Source organism: Saccostrea echinata, unplaced genomic scaffold, assembly GCF_033153115.1.
Source record: "Saccostrea echinata isolate AGI-Se365-2 ecotype Australia unplaced genomic scaffold, CSIRO_AGI_Sech_v1 ptg000008l, whole genome shotgun sequence".
Lineage (NCBI taxonomy): Eukaryota > Metazoa > Mollusca > Bivalvia > Ostreida > Ostreidae > Saccostrea > Saccostrea echinata.
Window position 1 is genome coordinate 3,389,108 of NW_026889757.1, and position 27,881 is coordinate 3,416,988.

General features: G+C 32.7%; 1 protein-coding gene across 5 annotated transcripts in view; it reads right to left on the reverse strand.

The window, feature by feature from the left end:
- Nucleotides 1-269: 269 nt before the first annotated feature.
- Nucleotides 270-27,881, reverse strand: part of LOC133180929 (neuroligin-4, X-linked-like) — a 105,556-nt gene continuing 77,944 nt past the window's right edge. For all 5 annotated transcript variants that reach the window (XM_061315391.1, XM_061315390.1, XM_061315388.1 and 2 more), the window contains exons 2-6: nucleotides 4,310-4,459; nucleotides 2,975-3,163; nucleotides 1,975-2,779; nucleotides 1,779-1,882; nucleotides 270-1,420 (exon numbers count right to left, since the gene is read on the reverse strand). In XM_061315391.1, the coding sequence (XP_061171375.1) occupies nucleotides 516-1,420; nucleotides 1,779-1,882; nucleotides 1,975-2,779; nucleotides 2,975-3,163; nucleotides 4,310-4,459 (2,153 nt within the window). In that variant the 3' untranslated portion in view covers nucleotides 270-515. The remainder of the gene's footprint in view (nucleotides 1,421-1,778; nucleotides 1,883-1,974; nucleotides 2,780-2,974; nucleotides 3,164-4,309; nucleotides 4,460-27,881) is intronic.

A 27,881-nucleotide genomic window follows, 5' to 3' on the forward strand; every position in this document is an offset into this window, starting at 1 on the left:
TTTTGATGCTTTTTTCTTGCTCTGGGTGTTCTAAGTGAAAAGGAGCGGCTAGTATATCACCAAATTGAGCATTTCACTACTTTCTTTCATCGATTGGTAATAATTTTGTAGAATTTTGTATTTAATTTACCCCACCTTATTTTTTTCTGAGTCATTTCCAAAAGCAGGATAGTTTAACCAACTGAATAAAAGCAGATTTACTAATTTTTGCGAGAGATACTATATTGTAAGTTTGAATGACAGTGGTTCTAGAGAGGTTAAACAAACCATGGTACTTTTTCCTTTATTTTTCATATGCATACAAAAAATAACGATGACTTAACAACAAGAAGCAATGATTTATAACTTATGTACACGTTAAAAATGCAATCATAATTTTGGTTTTCCTCAATTCTACTTCTCTCAGACGTATAACAAAGATGGAAAATATGATCATGATAATATGATATACTGAAAACGTAATTACACTCGACCAATTTATAATCACGTTAAAAGACTATAACAGTCAATCATTGTCAGACTAGCGTTATCGTATCATTTGTTGCTGTTGAATTTCGAATATTGTTCATTTTATCTTTTGATTTGGTATTATTCGCTGCATATTTGGAATTTGATATATTGCCTAAAGGAGCGTCTTTTTGTATCACGGGGGCGTCTTTAGGTAGAGTGGGCGGAACACTCGATTTATGATTTATAACGTTCTTTTGGTTAACACTTGATGATGCGCACGATAGAGTTGACAATGATTCGTGCGATGATTCTTGCGCAACGTCACTGGGAGTCTTACTTATCACAGAATATAAAGGATTACTTTGAATATTAGGTTTACTATGAAGGTCAACATCTGCTTCACGGTCGGGCGGTTCTTTCGTTACTGTTTCCTCTTTCTGTGACTTATGTCCTCCATCTGGAAAATCATTGGGATCAATATGTTCCTGCTCTATTGCCTCTCGGTTTAATCTCTGTATCCTTCGCCTTTGATAATAAACAGCAGAAAATAGTAATATATTGATAAATAACAGCGAACATCCAATAGCTACGGTGATACTCAAAGGAACAGAGTTACTAAGCTTGGACTCCTGACCAGCCTGTCTTTCTGAGGGTGGCTTCGCTTGTTCCAGCGAGTTTTCACGTTTCTTCTTCTCCTTGGAACTACCAGCATCACCAAGAGGATTATATCCCCCGCTTCTGTTAAATGGAGGCGGTGATGGAGGAATTGGTGGGTGGGATGGGAACATTTTTTTGAAATTTGTAATCAGTCTGTGGGGTTCATCAAAGGTCGCCATGTTGTTTTGGTCTGTCAGTTCGTGTTCTCTCGGGTCAGACACTGGTTTCATTGGTTTGTTTAGTTTAGGAATTAGATCTAACCAAAGTGATAATTGTTTTCCTCTGTAGTGACTCGATACTGAGGTATTTGAACCTGAAATATGCGAAAAAACCATAAAGTTGTCTGGAAACACAATGCATGTTTCTTACAGTGACTGCTAATTATTTTTATTTGCATAATTGATTACATTTACTTGTTTTCATTAAGTCATTAGTTTTTAACGCTGCATACATTTCGTGGCAACATGCCTAATGATTAGGAAGCTTGTACATGTACATCTAAAAAGAATCCTGGTGGTTAGATATGAGCCACAGAATTCATTGTGTCTATGTTACCTGCATTATTAATTTTCAGATTAAAATATACAGTTGTATTTACATTTGGTGAGTATTTTAGAATCACCAACTATTTTATTAATAAATAAACGAATATTTAAAAATCAAATGTTTACCAAAGTGAAGAAACATCTGCTGATTCCTGTCATACTTTGGCCAACCTGGGCTACTGCGAATTTTCTGTTCAAACGTCAACTCGCCATCGTGTTTGTTTGGGTCCCTGAAATAAAAATACAGTATCTCATCGGCATGAGAAGCAACAAATCTACTTGAAAATCTAAAGGTCAATCGAAAAGAATTATAATAAAATACCCTGTCTTGGCAAAGTTTGTCCAATATGACATCATTGTCTTGCTAATTTCCTTCTCCATAGGGGTGAATTTGTCCGAGAACGGTGTCACACCCTCTACGAGAGGAGCTCCGAAGATGTAGGCTAGCTCATCTCCGTGGACCGCGCTTGTCCAGTTATGATACTGAGCTGTGTCCGACACTGTGGCATGTGTAAAGGCATAGAAGTAAGTATCTGTGTTCAAAGAATGTTGTTGCGTCATTTTAATCAATGGAGCAACGTATAAACCGTCGCTCAGTAGCTGTAAAACGTTATCTCTTCGCGTGAAGTCGTCTTGTACGGTATCCCACGAGGTATACTGATGATACAAAACTTCGTATATTTTTTGACGGTTAAACCGGAAGTTATTCAGAACAAATGTTCGAAGTATCTGTGACTTCCTTTCTTCACTTATTCCATTTGTGAGTTCTTTTTGTTTCAGATACATATAAGCCTCACTGCTCGTTACCCCAAAAATTACAGGAATTGTAGTAAAAGTGTTATGTGATTGCTTCATCAAGTTTTCCACTGAATCCTTGAAAATCTCACGATAAGGATTGGGTGAAGGGGCCATACACGAGTAATACTTCGGGGCTGCTGGCGAGCTGTTGACCAAGTCTTGAGCACTACGACTTTTGAGGCACTTTGTTAGACCTTCGACGTCATTGGTGAAACTGGAACAGTTGACGTTTCGGGCTAGCCAATGAGCGCAGGAGTGCGAGTCATAAGACACGGCCCACGGACTCAATGCTGACCCACTCTGTATAACAGCTCTTTGAAAATATTTTTCTACAAAAGAAGGAAAGAACATCTATGGTATTATACAAGCTTTTAATTTATTTCTAAGTAAAGTCCTTTAAGTTGTACATACATGTTTTTTCTGTTTATAATCGCTGTGTTATATTTGTTTTTATTTAATGGGTGGTAGCCAATACATAGTTTACAATGTGACTGTGCATGTGGGAAAGGAATGAACAAGAGTACCTTTTTCTGTTAATGAGGAGAGCATTAAAATGTTGACTAGGGCGGCTCCGTGCCCATGGCCAAATAGCGTGACCTTTTTGGGATCTCCGTTGAAAGCAGCAATATTGTCTTGAACCCACTGTAACACGGCCAGAATGTCCATCAGAGCCTGGTTACCCTGAGCCGAGCTGTGGCCAGTGTTAAGGAAACCTTAACAGGAAATAAGAAACAGATAAGAGCATGCTGAGATACAACTAAAAAATTTTACTTTTTGAAATTAAAATCTGCGTTATTTTGAAAATACTGAATTATCAATATGCCAACAAAACGAGACACACATGGGATGAAAATTGATTTCTATAGGTGTAATGGCAATTATTGAGCGCACTCGTATAAATAATTTTTACCAGAATTGACGGGCTTGCTTCTTAAAAAAAACAGAACAGGTTAATGAACTTTACCCTTTGTGGACTTACAGGTATATTCAACTTACAGCAATGTCTTCCTAACAATAGATGTTGCCATAAAATAGAAATAACAATCTGTGGATGTTACCATAAAATAGAGTCCATGGTGTTTTAAAATATATCTACACATAAGTAATACAAAATAATTAAATAAGCAGTTCGATTATATGATACCCCTTTAATGAAAACAACACATTTCCACACGAAACAAAACAGTGGTTTTGCCAAATTTGAATTCAAATTCACACAGATCTACAGATTTAGAAGGGTTTCCTGTGATATGGGAATATTATTTTAACAATATTTCGTGAGAAATATTATCGAAAGCACATATATCACTTTAATTAGCGAAATCTTTTAAACACGATAAAACAAGCGCACTTGCGCATGTCGACTTCTATTTAAAACGTATTTTGTCTTTTCCTTGTCAGTGAATAAAGGGATTTTAAAAAATATTTAAAAGACAAACTAAGTTGTTATTCATGGTAGGGGAATAAAGAATAACATAAAACTTCATTAATTCAAATAGAATTGTTCTAAGAATAGAGATGCGTTTAATTATAAGGAAAATATGGTGATGTATTTTAAAAGAAGTCCAAATGAGACGCTACTATGACAATTATACTTTGATATATGCCTACAGCATCTAATTTGTCCAGTCAGATTATTGCAATGCAGCAATTTTTATCTCTCAAAGTGAAAAAGAATACAATACATTGAAATAAAATAAAATTGCGTTATCAGCTTAGGAATAAAATATGGAAATAGTTCGATACTGAATCAAATTCTGCTTAATGATAACTCGCTACATGTATTAACAACTGTAGGATGAGAATCAGAATTTCTGTTTTAATGCGGGAGTGATTAAAAAAGACGTAGTAGTACTCACCAAGGACGCCAAGTCTATAGTTAATGGTTATGACTATCACATCACCGTAACTCGCCAACACGCTTCCATCATAGGCATTTCCGGTCCCTATTTCGTAGGATTCGCCATGGACAAAAACCATTACAGCAAAAGGTGTGGTATCTGTCCATTCTGAAATGTCAAAAAAGAGGCTGAAAATCAAATGGACCTTTCGATATCTGAACAATTCATTGAATAAACTACCAGGCCTGTGTCATCCTTCTTCTATTCCTTTGCAATTAATCGCTCCTAAACGTCTTAACAGTGACTGAAGTAATTTCTGTCCATCATTTTTATTTTTAATTTGAAAATCTAAAACAACTAATAAACTAACAAAAAAAAGCCCGTATTAGTCTATATAAGACATATCTTTGCATGCTTATTTACATACAATATATCTTAGAGTATTTAAACAGCAAAATTTTATTACAAAGAAATATGATCTCATATATTATTAAGTTATACATCAAAACCCATAGGGGGCTTGTCTTCCGATTGTTAAATGTAAAATAAATTAATAAAATATTGAATCTTCTTTAAGGTAGTATGGGATACCTCCACGTTATGACGTATTTCCGTTTGAAGTATTGTTTTGATTTGCATGAGTGCTTATTATCGGGTCAAAATTTGTAGTTACACCGTTGAAAAGAACACTCTGAAGCCTATTTCAATGCAAGTTCTCACAAGTCGGCATTTTAAGTAAAAACAGACAAAAAAATCGCAAGTATATAAATTTACTTATAATTGTACAACGGACATTTAAAAAAGCAAACCCCTGTAAAAGGTAGTTTCAACATTGCTGCTTTTGAACACTTTTAAGCAAAAGCTGTATTTCAATTGTTTGAGTAACTGTACAGCACCTTGTGTGCGGTGAGGCATGGATAAGTGCGATTACTTCACATTGTGCTGAATTATCACCAATCAATTATCACGTTAACCACAGCTGGACTTTTTTGTTATTTAATTCAAGAAGTAACTGTTTGGTCACAAATCAGCTAGCTGTTGTATATAGTCCCAAAACGTTCAGATGAATGCAATTGCTCTGAACAAGACACGTCCTGGAAAGCGATTGTCCATGCATTGTTTTCAAAACCGCTCAAAGTTGAAAACTACAAAGTGCGATTTTTTTATGGTTGGGAAAAAATGCTCATCATTTCTAAAATAAAACCCAGGTTTTTTCAACCCTTGGAAAATAAAGAAGGATAACTCTTCCGCTCGGATCTTTTAATTCAAAAAATTTTAAATGCATTTTATATTTTCCATTTATACATATATTTTCAATTTGTTTATTTCACTTTGCTAACATATTAAGATACATTCTTATTGAAGACTTTCATGAAATGCTATCCGTCTGTTTTCAAGAAATAAAGTTTTCCCAGTTTTTTACGCTTATTTTTTGTTGAAAATTAAAAAAATACTAAGACATATTTCTTGTCATTTTTGTTTTTATATACACTTTATATTAGCAAACGCCTGCCTATAATATTAAGCTTATGAAAAAAGAATTATGCAAGAAAAAAAAATCATTTTTGTATTTCTCATTAAAATAATAAAAAAAATTATTAAAATTACACTTTAATATACTGAAAGGTGGGGGTATTTCAAATACTTCTAATTTGGGTACATAAATATGTAGGAGAAGTTTCGTTTGGTATCCCATACCACCACGCTAAAAAACATAACTCACCTACATGCTGACTTTATGTATATAGGTGTGTAGTCCGTTTTTTTTAAACATGGTATTTCTTGTCTGAAAGTGTCAGAATCGTAACTGTAACAACCTTTTAAGTGTATTTACAGTAGATGCAAAATTTTATTAATTTATTTTACATTTAACAATCCGGAAGACAAGCCCCTATACCAAAACCCTTCATTTTTGGTTATCACTTATGAATATTATTTGTACAGTTTTAGTGTAAAGAAAAACAGAATACAAGATAATTTGTATAAAAAATACGGATGTTCTGGTTCTGTAATGCAGTGTTATCATTACAGTTTACAGGAAATTACGGAGACATTTGCCATTTTTACATTTTGATGCACGGACTTTCCTTGCTTTCTCAAGCCTTTAAGACCAATTGAGGTGCGTCGCTTTTTTTTCCGAGGAATTCTTTTATTGTTAATTATTATCTATTCTTTTAATTGTTTTTTTCCCCAATGTTTCTTTGAATATTTCGGTAGCAAAGTGATAACTGAAGTTTTATTGTCGGTGTATAAAATTAAAACCGAATGCGTAAAACTTCGGTCCTACTTTAATTACCTTTCCAGCATAATTCTTTTCGAGATGTCACATATCATCAAAATATTGCTATAATATCTGAAATCGATCACAGAAAACCTAATAAAAAGTCTGGATTCTGCTTTCTTAAAAGAGAAATATGTTATATTTGCTTCACAAATCACTTTCAGTTGTGCTTCCTGGAAATATTTACTCACGGGACTCATTAATGCCTTTAAAATCGGTCAAGTTTGCAAATGAATTATTACAGACAAAAACAGAATATTACCTCTAATTATTATTTTCCCAAAAGATCGTGAGTCACAATCAGAAACTTGAGATAATTCAAAAATGCGTTAGGGTAATTTGTTTACAATAAAAAAAGTGAGTTCTTTTAATTTCTTTTCTTATGGTCCAAGACAGAATAAAATCTATTTAAAACACGTCAATGACATCATTTACAAAGAGGACGGAAAGCCATTTAGCTACGTTAAATGTTATAGCTAAATGGATGTTCGTTTCGACACCATAAAGAAATATTCTGAAGATGTCTTCGTTAAATTTCCCAACTTTTATTGTCTGAACAATAGAATACCTTCAATTCTCATTTTCTTAACACGTCACATGATTTAGGTATCGTAATTACCGATGTTATTCATTAGTTTAGGTATTTGTCAAGTTGTGGACTAATTATAATTTATTTCATAGTCCTCTGGTTTTTCAAGCAAAATCTCTTTCAAAATCTGCATTAAGTATATTTGTTTTTATTCAGTTATACAGTGCAGATGCTTTGATTAAAGTTTTACATTAACCAATATTCAGACTTGCATTAATTCGTTCCGAATCTAATCCACTAATGGAAATCTTTAATGCGGCAATAAGTGTAAACACTACAGAAGAAAACAGCCCCTTTCATATTCATTTAACGAGGCCTTTGGAATACAAGATGCCCTATCAATTCATAATTTAGGACTACAGAACCTGACATAAGATGCTGATGCAGTAGCGCGGTGTGTTTTTCTCCAGACGTTATCTAATCAACTATTACAAAGACCAAATTTCACAGGAAGCTAGGCTTTCCCGAACACTGTTTTGTCTCAGAGATGGAACTTCAAAGCTAATCACGTTCCATTTTCGTTTTTAGCAAATGATTAAACGGGGAGCCAAAGTTATATTACTTTTTTCTAATCGCTACAGCAATTTCAATGTACAAAAAGCTAAAGACCATTTCAAGGAGGTTCAAATATCCTGTTTTTGATATTTGTGTAGGCCAACTACGTACAGTAGAAATTAAATACACAGATAAGACTCTTTAATCCGAATGCTTGAATATCCAGAAGTCAGTAATGAGAATCGGAGATATAGTCCTACTGGATTGAATTTTTAATAGTGGAAGAAAAAAAACTGATAAAGATTTATGTATCTGGTTATTTCTAAGTGTGTATCTTTATTGAAGTTAACGCTATACTAAAGGGGAAGTAATGTTTGGTAGGAATTCCATGTATTATTCTAATTTTAGTAACCATTGCAAGATTTTTTTTTATTAAAATGAACAACTGATTTACAGCATTGTGTAGCACAGTAAAATATACCTCTGTATAAATTTTATTGAAATCAGGAAAAAAAAAAAACGTAGGAGGAATAACGTTTTGATAGAATTTTACAGAAGTTTCTATTTTTGTTGTCATGGCAACACTGCTGGTCAAAAGCAAATATTTATGAGTAGCAATTTGAAAGAAATATAAAGAAACTTCTACTTTTAGCAACCTAGTAAAACCCCTCGAAATCAAAAAAAAAAAAAAAAAAAAAAAAAAAAATCCGATATATGGAATTATGAACGTTATTGATTCAGAAGAACCTTGTGGGAATAAGCTTTATTAAAATAAGAGCAAAAATGTAGGAGATATATTTTTAAAAAAAAGTTATTTTTAGTAACCATGGCAACACCGGTGTTGAAATCAAAAAGTGTTGCAGAGCAGCTGGGTATCTTGGTTCAGTCTACGTGTAAACAAACCGTGGAAGGAGTAGTGTTGTCCATCTGTCTGTGTAGCTGTTTGTCCTTCTTCCTCTTAACAGACAAACGAACAGCTACACAGACAGATGGACAACGAGCACCTTTCGCATAAGCTCTTCTGCAGTAGAGTTAAAACCAAATGAAACTAGTGCTAATTGTAACGGGAACCGTTACAGATGTTCCCCAAACGGCTCCCCAAATCCCTTATGATGGCCCATTTTCTACAAGCTTAAATAAATTAGAGAATACTTTTGTAATATAGATGGACACTTTATTTTTAAGGGTATTTCATTGGAAAACTACTCCGATATAGCCATATGGGTATTAGCCAATCAAATTTCAGCGCATGTGCTTGCACATGTTTTCTACATTTTTCACTTTAATTTTCTTATAGTGTCTCACAATACATACAGTTGTGTTAAATATTAAAGAATTTCATTGAAAAATAAGAGAGATGTAACCCTTTAAGTATTAGCCAATCAGAATTCAGCATATGCACATGCAGGTCCTTGCATTCAATTTTGATAGTATTATAATGTAGGAGCTCCATGTGCCTATCCATGTCATAAATTTCATCCTGTTTTGTTGAAAACCAAGGGAGTTATAGACATTTAAAGTTTCAACCAATCAGATTGCAGCACACCTGCATGCGCGTGTTTTCAAGAAATTTCCTATATAACATGTTGTAGCACCTTATAATATATACTTATATTCTAAATTTCAAAGTATTTTGTCAAAAAACAAGGAAATTATTGAGATTTTTGTATCAGCCAATCAGAGAAGAGCGCACGTGCATGCGCGTGAGTTCATGCTAATTTGACCATGTTATCTTGTCTAGACTACTAATGTATCTTTATATTTTGAGTTTCAAAGCAATTCATCAAGAAATATCAAAGTTACGGCTTCATCAAGTATATCAGTCATTTCACTCATTGCACGCGCGCGCACGTGCATGCATGTGCGCGCAAAATGACCTTCGTTCCGAACACCTACACAACATGCCTATTAACCCTAAAAAGGTTTCATGTCAATCGGATGAGTGGTTCTATGAGAACACTCGCGGACAAAAAAGTACCGGAGAAGAAAGTAGAAAAAAAGAATAATAATAATAACTAGTATTAATTGTAACGGGGACCGTTACAGATGTTCCCCAAACGCTCCCCAACACCCTCTTGGTGTCTTATTTCCTGTAAGCTTCATTAAATAAGGCAATGAAGTATATTGATCGTTTTTTGCATTTCACGCGCGCGCACGTGCATGCATGTGCAGGATGACCATGTCATCTCATCTATACTATTAATGCATCTTTATATTCTCAGTATCAAAACATTTCGTCAAAAAATAAATAAGTTCCGGCTATATCAAGTATATTGGTCATCTTAGCATTGCATGCATGCGCACCTGCATGCATGTTCCTAATGACCATGCCATTTTGTCTACACTTATAATTTGTCTGTTTATTCTTAGTATCAAAGCTTTTCATAAAAAAATATAAAAGTTATGGCTATATTAAGTATATTGGTCATTTAACACATTGAACGCGCGCGCATGTGCATTCATGAGTATGATGTCCACATCATCTTGTCTACACTTTTAATATATCTGTATATTCTTAATATAAAAACTTTTCATAAAAAAATATAAAAATTACGGCTATATTAAGTATATTGGTCATTTAACACATTGCACGCGCGCGCACGTGCATGCATATGCATGCATGCATGTGCATGATGACCATGTCATCTTGTCTACACTTTTAATATATATAAATATTTTGAGTATCAAAGCATTTCATCAAAAAGTATAAAAGTTACGAATATATCAAGTATATTTGTCATTTTACGCTTTGCGCGTGCGCACACGTGCATGCATGTGCATGTTGACCATGTCATCTTGTTTACACTTTTAATATATCCTTATATTTTGAGTATCAAAGCATTTCATCAAAATATATAAAAGTTACAGCTATATCAAGTATATTAGTCATTTTACGCATTGCACGCGCACGCACGTGCATGCACGTGCGCGCAAAATGACCTTGATTCCGCAAATCTACATAACATGCCTATTAACCCTAAAAAGGTTTCACCTCAATCGGTTGAGTAGTTGACGAGATCACTCGCGGACAAAAAAGTACCCAGGAAGAAGAAGAAGAAGAAAAATAATAATAATAATAAGAAACAGAGTAAAAACAATATGTTCCCCAACTTCGTTTGGGGAACATAATAACTAGACTCTTGTTGCCATGGCAACAAAAAGGTCTTCCGTTCCTATATGATTCCATTTGCATTGATTTTTTTATGTAGTACAGTATGTAATAATTAAGTTGTAAAGAATCTTAAATTTGTCCCTTCGGTACTTGCAGTCCATTGACTTTTACTGCAAAAATGAACGTATCTGTTGTCTTTATATAAGATATTGTATGCATGTTTTTTTTTTCATTAGTAGAAGTATATTTAAACTATTTTAAATTCAAAAGTTAAATGGGGGGGGGGGGGTATCTAGAAAACAACCTTTCAGTTCTTACAGTACTTTGATTTTCACTACAAAAATGAAAGTATCCACCATCCTTATATATAAACATGACAAATTATAATACATGTAGTGAAATGAATTTTGCATTTAGAGAAACATCTATATATAAGTCAAAGTAAAAAAGAATAGTAAATATTCTTTCAGTCCTTGTGGTACTTTGATTTTTACTGGCTAATGAAAATAGCTTCCATAGGTAACTTATTGTATGCATTGATTTTTATGTATAGAAAAACATGCCTGTTTATACTAAACTGTAGTTAGAAAAAATTGGGTATCTAAAACAGTCCTCTCAGTACTTCAGGTACTTTGATATTTACTGCAATTAAATATAGTCTTCATTCTTATATATGATACTGTATGTATTGATTTTTGTATGCAGAGAAACAAGTAAACATAACCTTCATGTAAGTTAAAGTAAGAAATGCCCTCTCAGTACTTTCAGTACTTTGATTTTTTTTAAGCAAAACGAAAATAGCTGAAATCTACAAAACGGGTGATCTGATTTCAAAACAAATCATATATTTGGCTCTTATGGACGTATCGCTATTACGCCTTAAAATATCTTGAAAATATATTTAAAAACAAAAAATTCGAAAATTGACTGAAACACAAATTCACTTCCGGTTCAGACAGGAAGTTCCAGACACAAACGAAAATCACGTAGAAACAAAGAGAATGTCATGATCTATTATTCCTGTAAATTTCACATCTTTACCTCAAACCCCTTCTGAGAAAAACACCGGACAAAAGTGCATTTTAAAATTTGAAATTCGGTCATAACTTCCGACCGGAAGTGAATTTTTCAAAAAACGGAATTTTATATAAACTTCACATATCAACCTATTATCCTGTAAAAAATTGTGAAAATCTATCGAAACATCTCCGAGTAATCGCGCTCACAAAATTTGGGAGGAATAATAATAATAATAATAACTAGACTCTTGTTGCCATGGCAACAAAAAAGTCTTCCGTTCTTCTAAATCTGTAAGAATTTGCTTTTTTTCTGTGTAAAAAACATACATATCATATTTACTGTGAAAGAAAAAAAAACTGGAAAAAAGTCCTTTCAGTACTTCAGGTACTTTGATTTTCATTATCAATCTTGTATAATACATTTGGCATCTATAAGAGATAAACGTATATCATTAGCAATTTAATAAAAAAAAAATGTTTGCAATCATTTCTAAGACAAACAAACAGACGAACGAACACCGTACTATCATAAACTTCATTGTGTGTATATTTTGGCATAATTGTGTTGGTGTTATAAAAAAATATAATGAATTAAGTTAGTATCACATTAAACGTAAAGTCACTGAGTTTTGTAAAGTTATAATATCAAGATTTGACAGCATACCTATAAGACAGATTATTCAATTACAGTAATTCTTCAGCAATCGATTTGATTGATTGATTGATTATACGTATGTTGTTTAACGTCCCTCTCCAGAATTTTTCACTCACATGGAGACGCCACCACTCGCCGGTGGAGACTGCAAATTTTTGTCCTATACTTTGGCACTTATCGCAATTGAGCATTGGGGAATCTTTTTTATGCCAGCACCTTCTGCGACAAGGGACCTCGATTTATACGATCTCATCCAAAGGACCGGTCTCCACGTCCCACAATCGAAGTTCATAATACCGAGATATTTTATTTTTTATTTTATTCTATTTTTTCACAAGTTTGTTGCATCAGATTTTCTTAAAGATCATACTTCAAGATCATTTCAAACTCAGGCTACTTAATTGCAGTGCATACAGCGTCAAGTGATTTTGATTGACAGGTCAACACAGGTGCACTTCGTGTGATACTTTTTAAGCTGAAAAATATACAGAATGTGACCATGACTATGAAATCAGAAAACATTTAATAAAGAATGGGTGTGACCGATATAGAACTAATTTTTGGTCTATGTAAATGGATAGGAGGATCGGGATTAAGAGGGAATCTCTCTCTCCTCTCTCTCTCCTCTCTCTCTCTCTCTCTCTCTCTCTCTCTCAGACGTAAATTGAACATTTCATAATGACAAATCTACCATTATAGAATATGAAATTCTGTATACATGTAAATGGTAATTATATTCACATGTTCCAGATTTAAATCTAAACCGAATATATAATTCAAATGCCTAGCTGCACGAACGTCTCCAAATATTAATCAAGACGGGGGGGGGGGGGGAGTGGAGGGGGAGGAGGCTTCAAAGGAATTAGATAGTTTTATGTTTTATGAATTATAAGGAAAAGTACGGACGTCAGTTGCATGTACATAATTATATATCACTGCATAAAATTGTGTTCATTCAGGTATACTTATCCCACATATCAAGAGACCTGTGCAATTTTTTTATCATGGTTTTTTTTGTCAAAAGAAACATATAGCGTAGCATTATTTCACACAGAATCGCGTTTTCACATATTTTTTTTAACTCTTTGAGTATTTCACAAGAATCCAAGAATCGTCTTTTCACATCTTTTATAATTTCTTGGGTATATAGAGTATAGATCATGTGTCATAAATAATTTAACTTTTTATCAAATATACATGTAATAACCAAATCTAATCTATAGATTGATTTTCTTTCTTTTAAGTCGCAGATATCAATTTATTTATAAAGGCTTTAAAACAGTACTGTATTACAATTTTCTATCGCTCAATTCCTTTTTGAGTGTATGTAATATTTTTTAATATCGAAAATAAAACTCGGAAATCGGGATAATTTCGCATTCAAATCATAGAGAATAATAAATCGTCTACATTATAGAAGGCTTATAACTATCGTATTCTGAACTTACTATACGAGATAGATAAAATTGCATGCCTGTCCATCACTATAAATGTATATTCAGTGCTTATAATATATTTACTTGAATTAGCTACCTAGCACATATATTAATTTTTTTTAGATATATTCATGTGTAAATCAATTAACTGTCAATACAGACTTACACTGCACTGGCAACTTCAAACTTTACATGCACTGGAAGCGGTAACCAACGTACTCTTAAATTTTGAAGAGTGAATATAGAACGTCTAAATATTTTGATATGGAGAGTGTATATGTCTCTGACGTCATCGATACTATTTCCGCCTTTATCTCGAAAGTTCTATTCTCACTTACAAGTCAGAGTTATCTTTCTTTGCCCATTGTCTACACACTAGGTAAATAGGGAAAATGAGGGTACCGAAAATCTACAAAATGTGGAATCTGATTTCAAAACAAATTATATATTTAGTATTTGTAGAATAACTTCTGTTATACATAATCATATCTTGAAAAAATATTAAAAAACAAAAAAGTTGAAAATTGACCAAACACAAGTTCACTTCCGGTTCGGAAAGGAAGTACCGGAAACACACGAAAACAACTTCGAAACAAAGAGAATGTCATGATCTAATACCCCTGTAAATTTCACATCTTTATCTCAAACCGTTTCCGAGAAAAATTCCGGACAAAAGTCCATTTAAAAATTGCAAATTCGGCCGTAACTTCGGACCGGAAGTGAATTTTTTTTAAAAAACGGAATTTTATATAAACTTCATATATCAGCCTACTATCATGTGAAAAATTGTGAAAATCTATCCAACCATTTCTGAGTAATCGCGCTCACAAAATTTGGGAGGAATAATAATAATAATAACTAGATTCTTGTTGCCATGGCAACAAAAAAGTCTTCCGTTCTTCTAAATCTGGAAGAATTTGCTTTTTTCTGTGTAAAAAACATACATATCATATTTACTGTGAAAGAAAAAAATAACTGGAAAAAAGTCCTTTCAGTACTTAAGGTACTTTGATTTTCATTATCAATCTTGTATAATACATTTGGCACCTATAAGAGATATACGTATATCATTAGCAATTTAAAAAAAAAAGGTTTGCAATCATTTCTAAGACAAACAAACAGACGAACGAACACCGTACTATCATAAACTTCACTGTGTGTATGTTTTGGCATAATTGTGATGGTGTTATAAAAAAATATAATGAATTAATTTAGTATCACATTAAACGTAAAGTCACTGAGTTTTGTAAAGTTATAATATCAAGATTTGACAACATACCTATAAGACAAATTATTCAATTACAGTAATTCTTCAGCAATCGATTGATTGATTGATTGATTGATTATACGTATGTTGTTTAACGTCCCTCTCCAGAATTTTTCACTCACATGGAGACGCCACCACTCGCCGGTGGAGGCTGTAAATTTTTGTCCTATACTTTGGCATTTATCGCAATTGAGCAGTGGGGAATCTTTTTTATGCCAGCATCTTCTGCGACAAGGGACCTCGATTTATACGATCTCATCCAAAGGACCGGTCTCCACGTCCCACAGTCGAAGTTCATAATACCGAGATATTTTATTTTATTCTATTTTTTTCACAAGTTTGTTGCATCAGATTTACTTAAAGATCATACTTCAAGATCATTTCGAACTCAGGCTACTTAATTGCAGTGCATACAGCGTCAAGTGATTTTGATTGACAGGTCAACACACGTGCGCTTCGTGTGATACTTTTTAAGCTGAAAAAAATACAGGATGTGACCATGACTGACTATGAAATCAGAAAACATCTAATAAAGAATGGGTGTGACCGATAAAGAACTAATTTTTGGTCTGGATCGGGATTAAGAGGGAATCTCTCCTCTCTCTCTCAGACATGTAAATTGAACATTTCATAATTATAAAATATGAAATTCTGTATACATGTAAATGGTAATGTTATTCACATGTTCCAGATTTAAATCTAAAACGAATATATAATTCAAATTCAAGACGGGGGGGGGGGGGCTTCAAAGGAATTAGATAATTTTATGAATTACAAGGAAAAGTACAGACGTCAGTTGCATGTACATGATTATATATCATTGCATAAAATTGTGTTCATTCAGATATACTTATCCCACATATCAACAGACCTGTACAATTTTTTTATCATGTTTTTTTTTTCAAAAGAAACATATAGCGTACCATTATTTCACACACTCTTTAACTCTTTGAGTATTTCACAAGAATCGCCTTTTCACATCTTTTATAATTCCTTGGGTATATAGAGTATAGATCATGTGTCATAAATAACCTTTTATCAAATATATATGTAATAACCAAATCTAATCTATAGATTGATTTTCTTTCTTTTCAGTGGCAGATATCAATTTATTTATAAAGGCTTTAAAACAGTACTGTATTACAATTTTCTATCGCTTAATTCCTTTTTTGAGTGTATGTAATATTTTTTAATATCGAAAGTAAAACTCGGAAATCGGGATAATTTCGCATTCAGATCATAGAGAATAATAAATCGTCTGCATTACAGAAGGCTTATAACTATCGTATTCTGAACTTAATATACGAAATAGATAAAATTGCATGCCTGTCCATCACTATAAATGTATATTCAGTGCTTATAATATATTTACTTGAATTAGCTACCTAGCATTTATATATATTAATTTTTTTAGATATATTCATGTGTAAATTAACTAACTGTCAATACAGACTTACACTACACTGGCAACTTCAAACTTTACATGCACTGGAAGCGGTAACCAACGTACTCTTAAATTTTGAAGAGTGAATATAGAACGTCTAAATATTTTGATATGGAGAGTGTATATGTCTCTAACGTCATCGATACTATTTCCGCCTTTATCTCGAAAGTTCTATTCTCACTTACAAGTCAGAGTTATCTTTCTTTGCCCATTGTCTACACACTAGGTAAATAGGGAAAATGAGGGTACCGAAAATCTGCAAAATGTGGAATCTGATTTCAAAACAAATTATATATTTAGTATTTGTAGAATAACCTCTGTTATACATAATAACATCTTGAAAAAATATTAAAAAACAAAAAAGTTGAAAATTGACCAAACACAAGTTCACTTCCGGTTCGGACAGGAAGTACCGGAAACACACGAAAACAACTTCGAAACAAAGAGAATGTCATGATCTAATACCCCTGTAAATTTCACATCTTTACCTCAAACCGTTTCCGAGAAAAATTCCGGACAAAAGTCCATTTAAAAATTGCAAATTCGGCCGTAACTTCGGACCGGAAGTGAATTTTTCAAAAAACGGAATTTTATATAAACTTCATATATCAGCCTACTATCATGTGAAAAATTGTGAAAATCTATCCAACCATCTCTGAGTAATCGGGCTCACAAAATTTGGGAGGAATAATAATAATAATAATAACTAGACTCTTGTTGCCATGGCAACAAAAAAGTTTTCCGTTCTTCTAAATCTGTAAGAATTTGCTTTTTTTCTGTGTAAAAAACATACATATCATATTTACTGTAAAAGAAAAAAATAACTGGAAAAAAGTCCTTTCAGTACTTAAGGTACTTTGATTTTCATTATCAATCTTGTATAATACATTCGGCACCTATAAGAGATAAACGTATATCATTAGCAATTTAAAAAAAAAAATGTTTGCAATCATTTCTAAGACAAACAAACAGACGAACGAACACCGTACTATCATAAACTTTACTGTGTATATGTTTTGGCATAATTGTGATGGTGTTATAAAAAAAATATAATGAATTAAGTTAGTATCACACTAAACGTAAAGTCACTGAGTTTTGTAAAGTTATAATATCAAGATTTGACAGCATACCTATAAGACAGATTATTCAATTACAGTAATTCTTCAGCAATCGATTGATTGATTGATTGATTGATTATACGTATGTTGTTTAACGTCCCTCTCCAGAATTTTTCACTCACATGGAGACGCCACCACTCGCCGTAGGAGACTGCAAATTTTTGTCCTATACTTTGGCACTTATCGCAATTGAGCAGTGGGGAATCTTTTTTATGCCAGCACCTTCTGCGACAAGGGACCTCGATTTATACGATCTCATCCAAAGGACCGGTCTCCACGTCCCACAATCGAAGTTCATAATACCGAGATATTTTATTTTATTCTATTTTTTCACAAGTTTGTTGCATCAGATTTACTTAAAGATCATACTTCAAGATCATTTCGAACTCAGGCTACTTAATTGCAGTGAATACAGCGTCAAGTGATTTTGATTGACAGGTCAACACACGTGCACTTCGTGTGATACTTTTTAAGCTGAAAAATATACAGGATGTGACCATGACTGACTATGAAATCAGAAAACATCTAATAAAGAATGGGTGTGACCGATAAAGAACTAATTTTTGGTCTGGATCGGGATTAAGAGGGAATCTCTCCTCTCTCTCTCAGACATGTAAATTGAACATTTCATAATTATAAAATATGAAATTCTGTATACATGTAAATGGTAATGTTATTCACATGTTCCAGATTTAAATCTAAAACGAATATATAATTCAAATTCAAGACGGGGGGGGGGGGGCTTCAAAGGAATTAGATAATTTTATGAATTACAAGGAAAAGTACAGACGTCAGTTGCATGTACATGATTATATATCATTGCATAAAATTGTGTTCATTCAGATATACTTATCCCACATATCAACAGACCTGTACAATTTTTTTATCATGTTTTTTTTTTCAAAAGAAACATATAGCGTACCATTATTTCACACACTCTTTAACTCTTTGAGTATTTCACAAGAATCGCCTTTTCACATCTTTTATAATTCCTTGGGTATATAGAGTATAGATCATGTGTCATAAATAACCTTTTATCAAATATATATGTAATAACCAAATCTAATCTATAGATTGATTTTCTTTCTTTTCAGTGGCAGATATCAATTTATTTATAAAGGCTTTAAAACAGTACTGTATTACAATTTTCTATCGCTTAATTCCTTTTTTGAGTGTATGTAATATTTTTTAATATCGAAAGTAAAACTCGGAAATCGGGATAATTTCGCATTCAGATCATAGAGAATAATAAATCGTCTGCATTACAGAAGGCTTATAACTATCGTATTCTGAACTTAATATACGAAATAGATAAAATTGCATGCCTGTCCATCACTATAAATGTATATTCAGTGCTTATAATATATTTACTTGAATTAGCTACCTAGCATTTATATATATTAATTTTTTTAGATATATTCATGTGTAAATTAACTAACTGTCAATACAGACTTACACTACACTGGCAACTTCAAACTTTACATGCACTGGAAGCGGTAACCAACGTACTCTTAAATTTTGAAGAGTGAATATAGAACGTCTAAATATTTTGATATGGAGAGTGTATATGTCTCTAACGTCATCGATACTATTTCCGCCTTTATCTCGAAAGTTCTATTCTCACTTACAAGTCAGAGTTATCTTTCTTTGCCCATTGTCTACACACTAGGTAAATAGGGAAAATGAGGGTACCGAAAATCTGCAAAATGTGGAATCTGATTTCAAAACAAATTATATATTTAGTATTTGTAGAATAACCTCTGTTATACATAATAACATCTTGAAAAAATATTAAAAAACAAAAAAGTTGAAAATTGACCAAACACAAGTTCACTTCCGGTTCGGACAGGAAGTACCGGAAACACACGAAAACAACTTCGAAACAAAGAGAATGTCATGATCTAATACCCCTGTAAATTTCACATCTTTACCTCAAACCGTTTCCGAGAAAAATTCCGGACAAAAGTCCATTTAAAAATTGCAAATTCGGCCGTAACTTCGGACCGGAAGTGAATTTTTCAAAAAACGGAATTTTATATAAACTTCATATATCAGCCTACTATCATGTGAAAAATTGTGAAAATCTATCCAACCATCTCTGAGTAATCGGGCTCACAAAATTTGGGAGGAATAATAATAATAATAATAACTAGACTCTTGTTGCCATGGCAACAAAAAAGTTTTCCGTTCTTCTAAATCTGTAAGAATTTGCTTTTTTTCTGTGTAAAAAACATACATATCATATTTACTGTAAAAGAAAAAAATAACTGGAAAAAAGTCCTTTCAGTACTTAAGGTACTTTGATTTTCATTATCAATCTTGTATAATACATTCGGCACCTATAAGAGATAAACGTATATCATTAGCAATTTAAAAAAAAAAATGTTTGCAATCATTTCTAAGACAAACAAACAGACGAACGAACACCGTACTATCATAAACTTTACTGTGTATATGTTTTGGCATAATTGTGATGGTGTTATAAAAAAAATATAATGAATTAAGTTAGTATCACACTAAACGTAAAGTCACTGAGTTTTGTAAAGTTATAATATCAAGATTTGACAGCATACCTATAAGACAGATTATTCAATTACAGTAATTCTTCAGCAATCGATTGATTGATTGATTGATTGATTATACGTATGTTGTTTAACGTCCCTCTCCAGAATTTTTCACTCACATGGAGACGCCACCACTCGCCGTAGGAGACTGCAAATTTTTGTCCTATACTTTGGCACTTATCGCAATTGAGCAGTGGGGAATCTTTTTTATGCCAGCACCTTCTGCGACAAGGGACCTCGATTTATACGATCTCATCCAAAGGACCGGTCTCCACGTCCCACAATCGAAGTTCATAATACCGAGATATTTTATTTTATTCTATTTTTTCACAAGTTTGTTGCATCAGATTTACTTAAAGATCATACTTCAAGATCATTTCGAACTCAGGCTACTTAATTGCAGTGAATACAGCGTCAAGTGATTTTGATTGACAGGTCAACACACGTGCACTTCGTGTGATACTTTTTAAGCTGAAAAATATACAGGATGTGACCATGACTGAATATGAAATCAGAAAACATTTAATAAAGAATGGGTGTGACCGATATAGAACTAATTTTTGGTCTATGTAAATGGATAGGAGGATCGGGATTAAGAGGGAATCTCTCTCTCTCTCTCTCTCTCAGACGTAAATTGAACATTTCATAATGACAAATGTACCATTATAGAATATGAAATTCTGTATACATGTAAATGATAATTATATTCACATGTTCCAGATTTAAATCTAAAACGAATATATAATTCAAATGCCTAGCTGCACGAACGTCTCCAAATATTAATCAAGACGTGACGGGGGGGGGGGGGGGGGGGAGGAGGCTTCAAAGGAATTAGATAGTTTTATGTTTTATGAATTATAAAGAAAAGTACAGACGTCAGTTGCATGTACATAATTATATATCATTGCATAAAATTGTGTTCATTCAGGTATACTTATCCCACATATCAAGAGACCTGTGCAATTTTTTAATCATGGTTTTTTTTTCAAAAGAAACATAGGCTATAGCGTACCATTATTTCACACAGAATCGCGTTTTCACATATTTTTTTTTTAACTCTGAGAGTATTTCACAAGAATCCAAGAATCGTCTTTTCACATCTGTTATAATTCCTTGGGTATACAGAGTATAGATCATGTGTCATAAATAATTTAACTTTTTATCAAATATACATGTAATAAACAAATCTAATCTATAGATTGATTTTCTTTCTTTTAAGTGGCAGATATCAATTTATTTATAAAGGCTTTAAAACAGTACTGTACATGTATTACAATTTTCTATCGCTCAATTCCTTTTCGAGTGTATGTAATATTTTTTAATATTGAAAATAAAACTCGGAAATCGGGATAAATTCGCATTCAAATAATAGAGAATAATAAATCGTCTGCATTATAGAAGGCTTAGTAACTATCTTATTCTGAACTTACTACTATACGAGATAAATAAAACTGCCTGCCTGTCCATCACTATAAATGTATATTCAGTGCTTATAATTTATTTACTTGAATTCGCTACCAAGCATATATAGTTTTTTTTTTAGATATATACATGTGTAAATCAATTAAATGTCAATACAGACTTACACTACACTGGCAACTTTAAACTATACATGCACTGGAAGCGGTAACTAACGTACTCTTACATTTAGAAGAGTGAATATGGACCGTCTAAATATTTTGATATGGAGAGCGTATATGTTTCTAACGTCATCAATACTATTTCCGCCTTTATCTCGAAAGTTCTATTCTCACTTACAAGTCAGAGTTATCCTTCTTTGCCCACTAGGTAAATAGGGAAAATGACGGTACCAAAAATCTACAAAATGTGGAATCTGATTTCAAAACTAATTATATATTTAGTATTTGTAGAATAAACTCTGTTATACATAATAATATCTTGAAAAAATATTAAAAAACAAAAAAGTTGAAAATTGACCAAACACAAGTTCACTTCCGGTTCGAACAGGAAGTACCGGAAACACACGAAAACAACTTCGAAACAAAGAGAATGTCATGATCTAATACTCCTGTAAATTTCACACCTTTACCTCAAACCGTTTCTGAGAAAAACGCCGGACAAAAGTCCATTTAAAAATTTAAAATTCGACCATAACGTCGGACCGGAAGTGAATTTTTCAAAAAACGGAATTTTATATAAACTTCACATATCAACCTATTATCCTGTAAAAAATTGTGAAAATCTATCAAGCCATCTCTGAGTAATCGCGCTCACAAAATTTGGGAGGAATAATAATAATAATAATAATAATAATAATAACTAGACTCTTGTTGCCATGGCAACAAAAAAGTCTTCCGTTCTTCTAAATCTGTAAGAATTTGCTTTTTTCTGTGTAAAAAACATACATATCATATTTACTGTGAAAGAAAAAAATAACTGGAAAAAAGTCCTTTCAGTACTTAAGGTACTTTGATTTTCATTATCAATCTTGTATAATACATTTGGCACCTATAAGAGATATACGTATATCATTAGCAATTTAAAAAAAAAAAATGCTTGCAATCATTTCTAAGACAAACAAACAGACGAACGAACACCGTACTATCATAAACTTCACTGTGTGTATGTTTTGGCATAATTGTGATGGTGTTATAAAAAAATATAATGAATTAATTTAGTATCACATTAAACGTAAAGTCACTGAGCTTTGTAAAGTTATAATATCAAGATTTGACAACATACCTATAAGACAAATTATTCAATTACAGTAATTCTTCAGCAATCGATTGATTGATTGATTGATTGATTGATTGATTGATTGATTATACGTATGTTGTTTAACGTCCCTCTCCAGAATTTTTCACTCACATGGAGAAGCCACCACTCGCCGGTGGAGACTGTAAATTTTTGTCCTATACTTTGGCATTTATCGCAATTGAGCAGTGGGGAATCTTTTTTATGCCAGCACCTTCTGCGACAAGGGACCTCGATTTATACGATCTCATCCAAAGGACCGGTCTCCACGTCCCACAGTCGAAGTTCATAATACCGAGATATTTTATTTTATTCTATTTTTTTCACAAGTTTGTTGCAGCAGATTTACTTAAAGATCATACTTCAAGATCATTTCGAACTCAGGCTACTTAATTGCAGTGCATACAGCGTCAAGTGATTTTGATTGACAGGTCAACACACGTGCACTTCGTGTGATACTTTTTAAGCTGAAAAATATACAGGATGTGACCATGACTGACTATGAAATCAGAAAACATCTAATAAAGAATGGGTGTGACCGATAAAGAACTAATTTTTGGTCTGGATCGGGATTAAGAGGGAATCTCTCCTCTCTCTCTCTCTCTCTCTCAGACATGTAAATTGAACATTTTATAATTATAAAATATGAAATTCTGTATACATGTAAATGGTAATGTTATTCACATGTTCCAGATTTAAATCTAAAACGAATATATAATTCAAATTCAAGACGGGGGGGGGGGGCTTCAAAGGAATTAGATAATTTTATGAATTACAAGGAAAAGTACGGACGTCAGTTGCATGTACATGATTATATATCATTGCATAAAATTGTGTTCATTCAGATATACTTATCCCACATATCAACAGACCTGTACAATTTTTTTATCATGTTTTTTTTTTTTTTTTTTTTTCAAAAGAAACATATAGCGTACCATTATTTCACACACTCTTTAACTCTTTGAGTATTTCACAAGAATCCAAGAATCGCCTTTTCACATCTTTTATAATTCCTTGGGTATATAGAGAATATATCATGTGTCATAAATAATTTAACCTTTTATCAAATATATATGTAATAACCAAATATAATCTATAGATTGATTTTCTTTCTTTTCAGTGGCAGATATCAATTTATTTATAAAGGCTTTAAAACAGTACTGTATTACAATTTTCTATCGCTTAATTCCTTTTTTGAGTGTATGTAATATTTTTTAATATCGAAAGTAAAACTCGGAAATCGGGATAATTTCGCATTCAGATCATAGAGAATAATAAATCGTCTACATTATAGAAGGCTTATAACTATCGTATTCTGAACTTAATATACGAAATAGATAAAACTGCATGCCTGTCCATCACTATAAATGTATATTCAGTGCTTATAATATATTTACTTGAATTAGCTACCTAGCATATATATATATATTAATTTTTTTTAGATATATTCATGTGTAAATTAACTAACTGTCAATACAGACTTACACTACACTGGCAACTTCAAACTTTACATGCACTGGAAGCGGTAACCAACGTCCTCTTAAATTTTGAAGAGTGAATATAGAACGTCTAAATATTTTGATATGGAGAGTGTATATGTCTCTAACGTCATCGATACTATTTCCGCCTTTATCTCGAAAGTTCTATTCTCACTTACAAGTCAGAGTTATCTTTCTTTGCCCATTGTCTACACACTAGGTAAATAGGGAAAATGAGGGTACCGAAAATCTGCAAAATGTGGAATCTGATTTCAAAACAAATTATATATTTAGTATTTGTAGAATAACCTCTGTTATACATAATAATATCTTGAAAAAATATTAAAAAACAAAAAAGTTGAAAATTGACCAAACACAAGTTCACTTCCGGTTCGGACAGGAAGTACCGGAAACACACGAAAACAACTTCGAAACAAAGAAAATGTCATGATCTAATACCCCTGTAAATTTCACATCTTTACCTCAAACCGTTTCCGAGAAAAATTCCGGACAAAAGTCCATTTAAAAATTGGAAATTCGGCCGTAACTTCGGACCGGAAGTGAATTTTTCAAAAAACGGAATTTTATATAAACTTCATATATCAGCCTACTATCATGTGAAAAATTGTGAAAATCTATCCAACCATCTCTGAGTAATCGCGCTCACAAAATTTGGGAGGAATAATAATAATAATAATAATAATAATAATAATAAAAAGAAACAATACAATCACTATAAGTCTTCCGTTGTGAACGGAAGACTTAAAAAGAAACAATACAAACACTATAAGTCTTCCGTTGTGAACGGAAGACTTAATAAAAAGAAACAATACAATCACTATAAGTCTTCCGTTGTGAACGGAAGACTTAACTAGAAACTCATTACTAGTAATGAGAAGGTCTTCCGTTATACGACTTCCTGTTTGCATGAACATGTCTTTTCCAACGTCGGTATTAGCCTATAACTTATGTAGAAACAAAATAAGTTAAAAAATACTTTTTTGCTTCGTTTCCTGTCACGACTGGAAGTTATGACGACACACGATTTTTACACGAAGCAAATGAACTGATGACTGACTATAAGTCCTCAAAGTTTTAGACTTCAGTCTTTTACTGTTGCCGAACAATTGTGAGAACAAATTCTAATTTTGAAGACAGGAAAACACACGACCGGAAGTGAACTGAATAAAAATCTCTGAATTTTCTCTTGACTTTTGCAGTATCTACAGCATATGTAAAAAACATTTCAAATACTTATCTATAAGTGATATTTATGAGAAAGTTAAACCACGAAATAACGTAGTTTATCTCTTAAAACCGGAAGTTTAAAGTTTTTTTCCCTGTGGAAACTAACATATTTCAAAACAGCGAAAGGGAAGCAATAAAGTGATGAAAGTTTTAATTTTAAAAAAGAAAAGTTGAAATTTTTGATTTCTTCGATCACTTCCTGTGATCACCGGAAGTGACGACTGACGCTTTTAACCCTATGTGGTTTGCCTTCTCACCAAGTTGTATTACTCCTATAAGTTTGGTGTCTTACTTTCATGCCGTTTCCGAGATCTCGCTGAAATAACTTTTCATTTTGAGGACAAGAAAACACGCGACCGGAAATGAGTTTTACTAAAATATTTCACATCACTCTAGACATCTGCAGTCTCAATAACATATATAAAAATCATTTAAAGAACTCTATCTATAGGCGATATGTTGGGGAAAATTAAATACCCTATTATGTAGTTTTTCTCTTATAACCGGAAGTTGTCGTTTTTTGTTTCCGGTGGGACCAACACATATCGTAGCTGTGAAAAAGATACAATTATATGATGCAAGTCTTATTCCAAAAGAGAAAAGTTGAAATTTTTGATTTCTTTGATCACTTCCTGTGACGACCGGAAGTGACGGCTGACGCTCTTAACCCAAATGGTTTTGTCTACTTTTCAAGGTCTAATACTCCTATAAGTTTAGTGTCTAAATTTCTTACTGTTTCTGAGATATCACTGGGACAATTTCTCATTTTGTGGACATTTAAACGCGCGACCGGAAGTGAATTTTACAAAGATATTTGACGTTACTCTAGACATTTGCAGTCTTGATAACATATTCAAAAATCAGTTCAAATACATTGTCTATAAAAAATATTTATGGGAAAGTAAAATACTCAAATTATGCAGTTTTTCGCTTATAGCCGGAAGTTGACGTTTTTGTTTCCGGTGGGACCAACATATTTCGAAACTACAAATAAGATGAAATAATGTGATGCAAAAAAAGATTCAAAAAAGAAAAGTTGAAATTTTCGATTTCTTTGATCACTTCCTGTGACAACCGGAAGTGACGGCTGACGCTCTTAACCCAAATGGATTTGCCTACTCCTCAAGATCTATTACTCCTGTAAGTTTGGTGTCTTAATATCTTACCGTTTCTGAGATATGACTCGGACAAAATATTTCTGAAAAAAACGGAAATCGGACATATCTGACGACCGGAAGTGAATTTTGAAAAAAATCAAAGATACGTTTGTAGGTATTTTCATTCTCTATTATCCCTGAAAATTTCAAGAAAATCCGTCCAGCCATCTCTGAGAAATCGTGAAAAATAGAAAAGGAAAAAAAAAAATAATAACTAGTAAACTAATTGTTCAGAGAACAATTAGAGGTCTTTCCACCTTTTTAAGTGTTTCCGTGTCATTTGGGCTGAAAACAAATGAAGAAAAATGCAATAAATGCAAAAAAAAAAAAAAAAAAAAAAAAAAAAAAAAAAAAACTCCTCCAGCTGGGATCGAACCCAAAACCCTTGGTTTGAAAGGCAGGTGCGCTAACCATTAGGCCACGCACTCCAATAACAATAGTATGTTAAAATGTTTAGAACTATAGGATAATTGCAAGCGTATTTTTAGAATCGGTAGGGGAAGAAAGAAGTTCCGTAAAAGGAAATAGTTCCTGAATTTGCAAGCAGTATATTAAATAACAAGGGACGAGCTGCGTAAGAAAACATTAACACTGTTCCCTAATGAAAATGTATTAATGGACTGTAGCCCGATTCATCGATATTGTGAGCATGCTGAATTTTTTGTAAATAGCTTTGTTGTAAGCTTAAAAGATCGGGTTCAGATTTTAACATTTCTGACTGAATATCCTGAAATAACTATGAAACATTTAAATAAGCATTTCTTTGGGTTAAATTAAATATGTGTATCACAAATTAAACTCCCAACATGTATTTTTAGAAGGGAAAGACGACAATGAAAGCGAGAATTGTTTTTAATCTACCGAAAATCGCTATTTCTGGAAACTGATTAATTCTAAATAAAAATCAAATAAATTCCAAATGTAAAAGAAAGAGAGAATGCTTGGTATTAAAATGTCGTATCATATCAGGAGAATCGAATGCTGCTAACGACATCTGAAGAAATAGCCGATA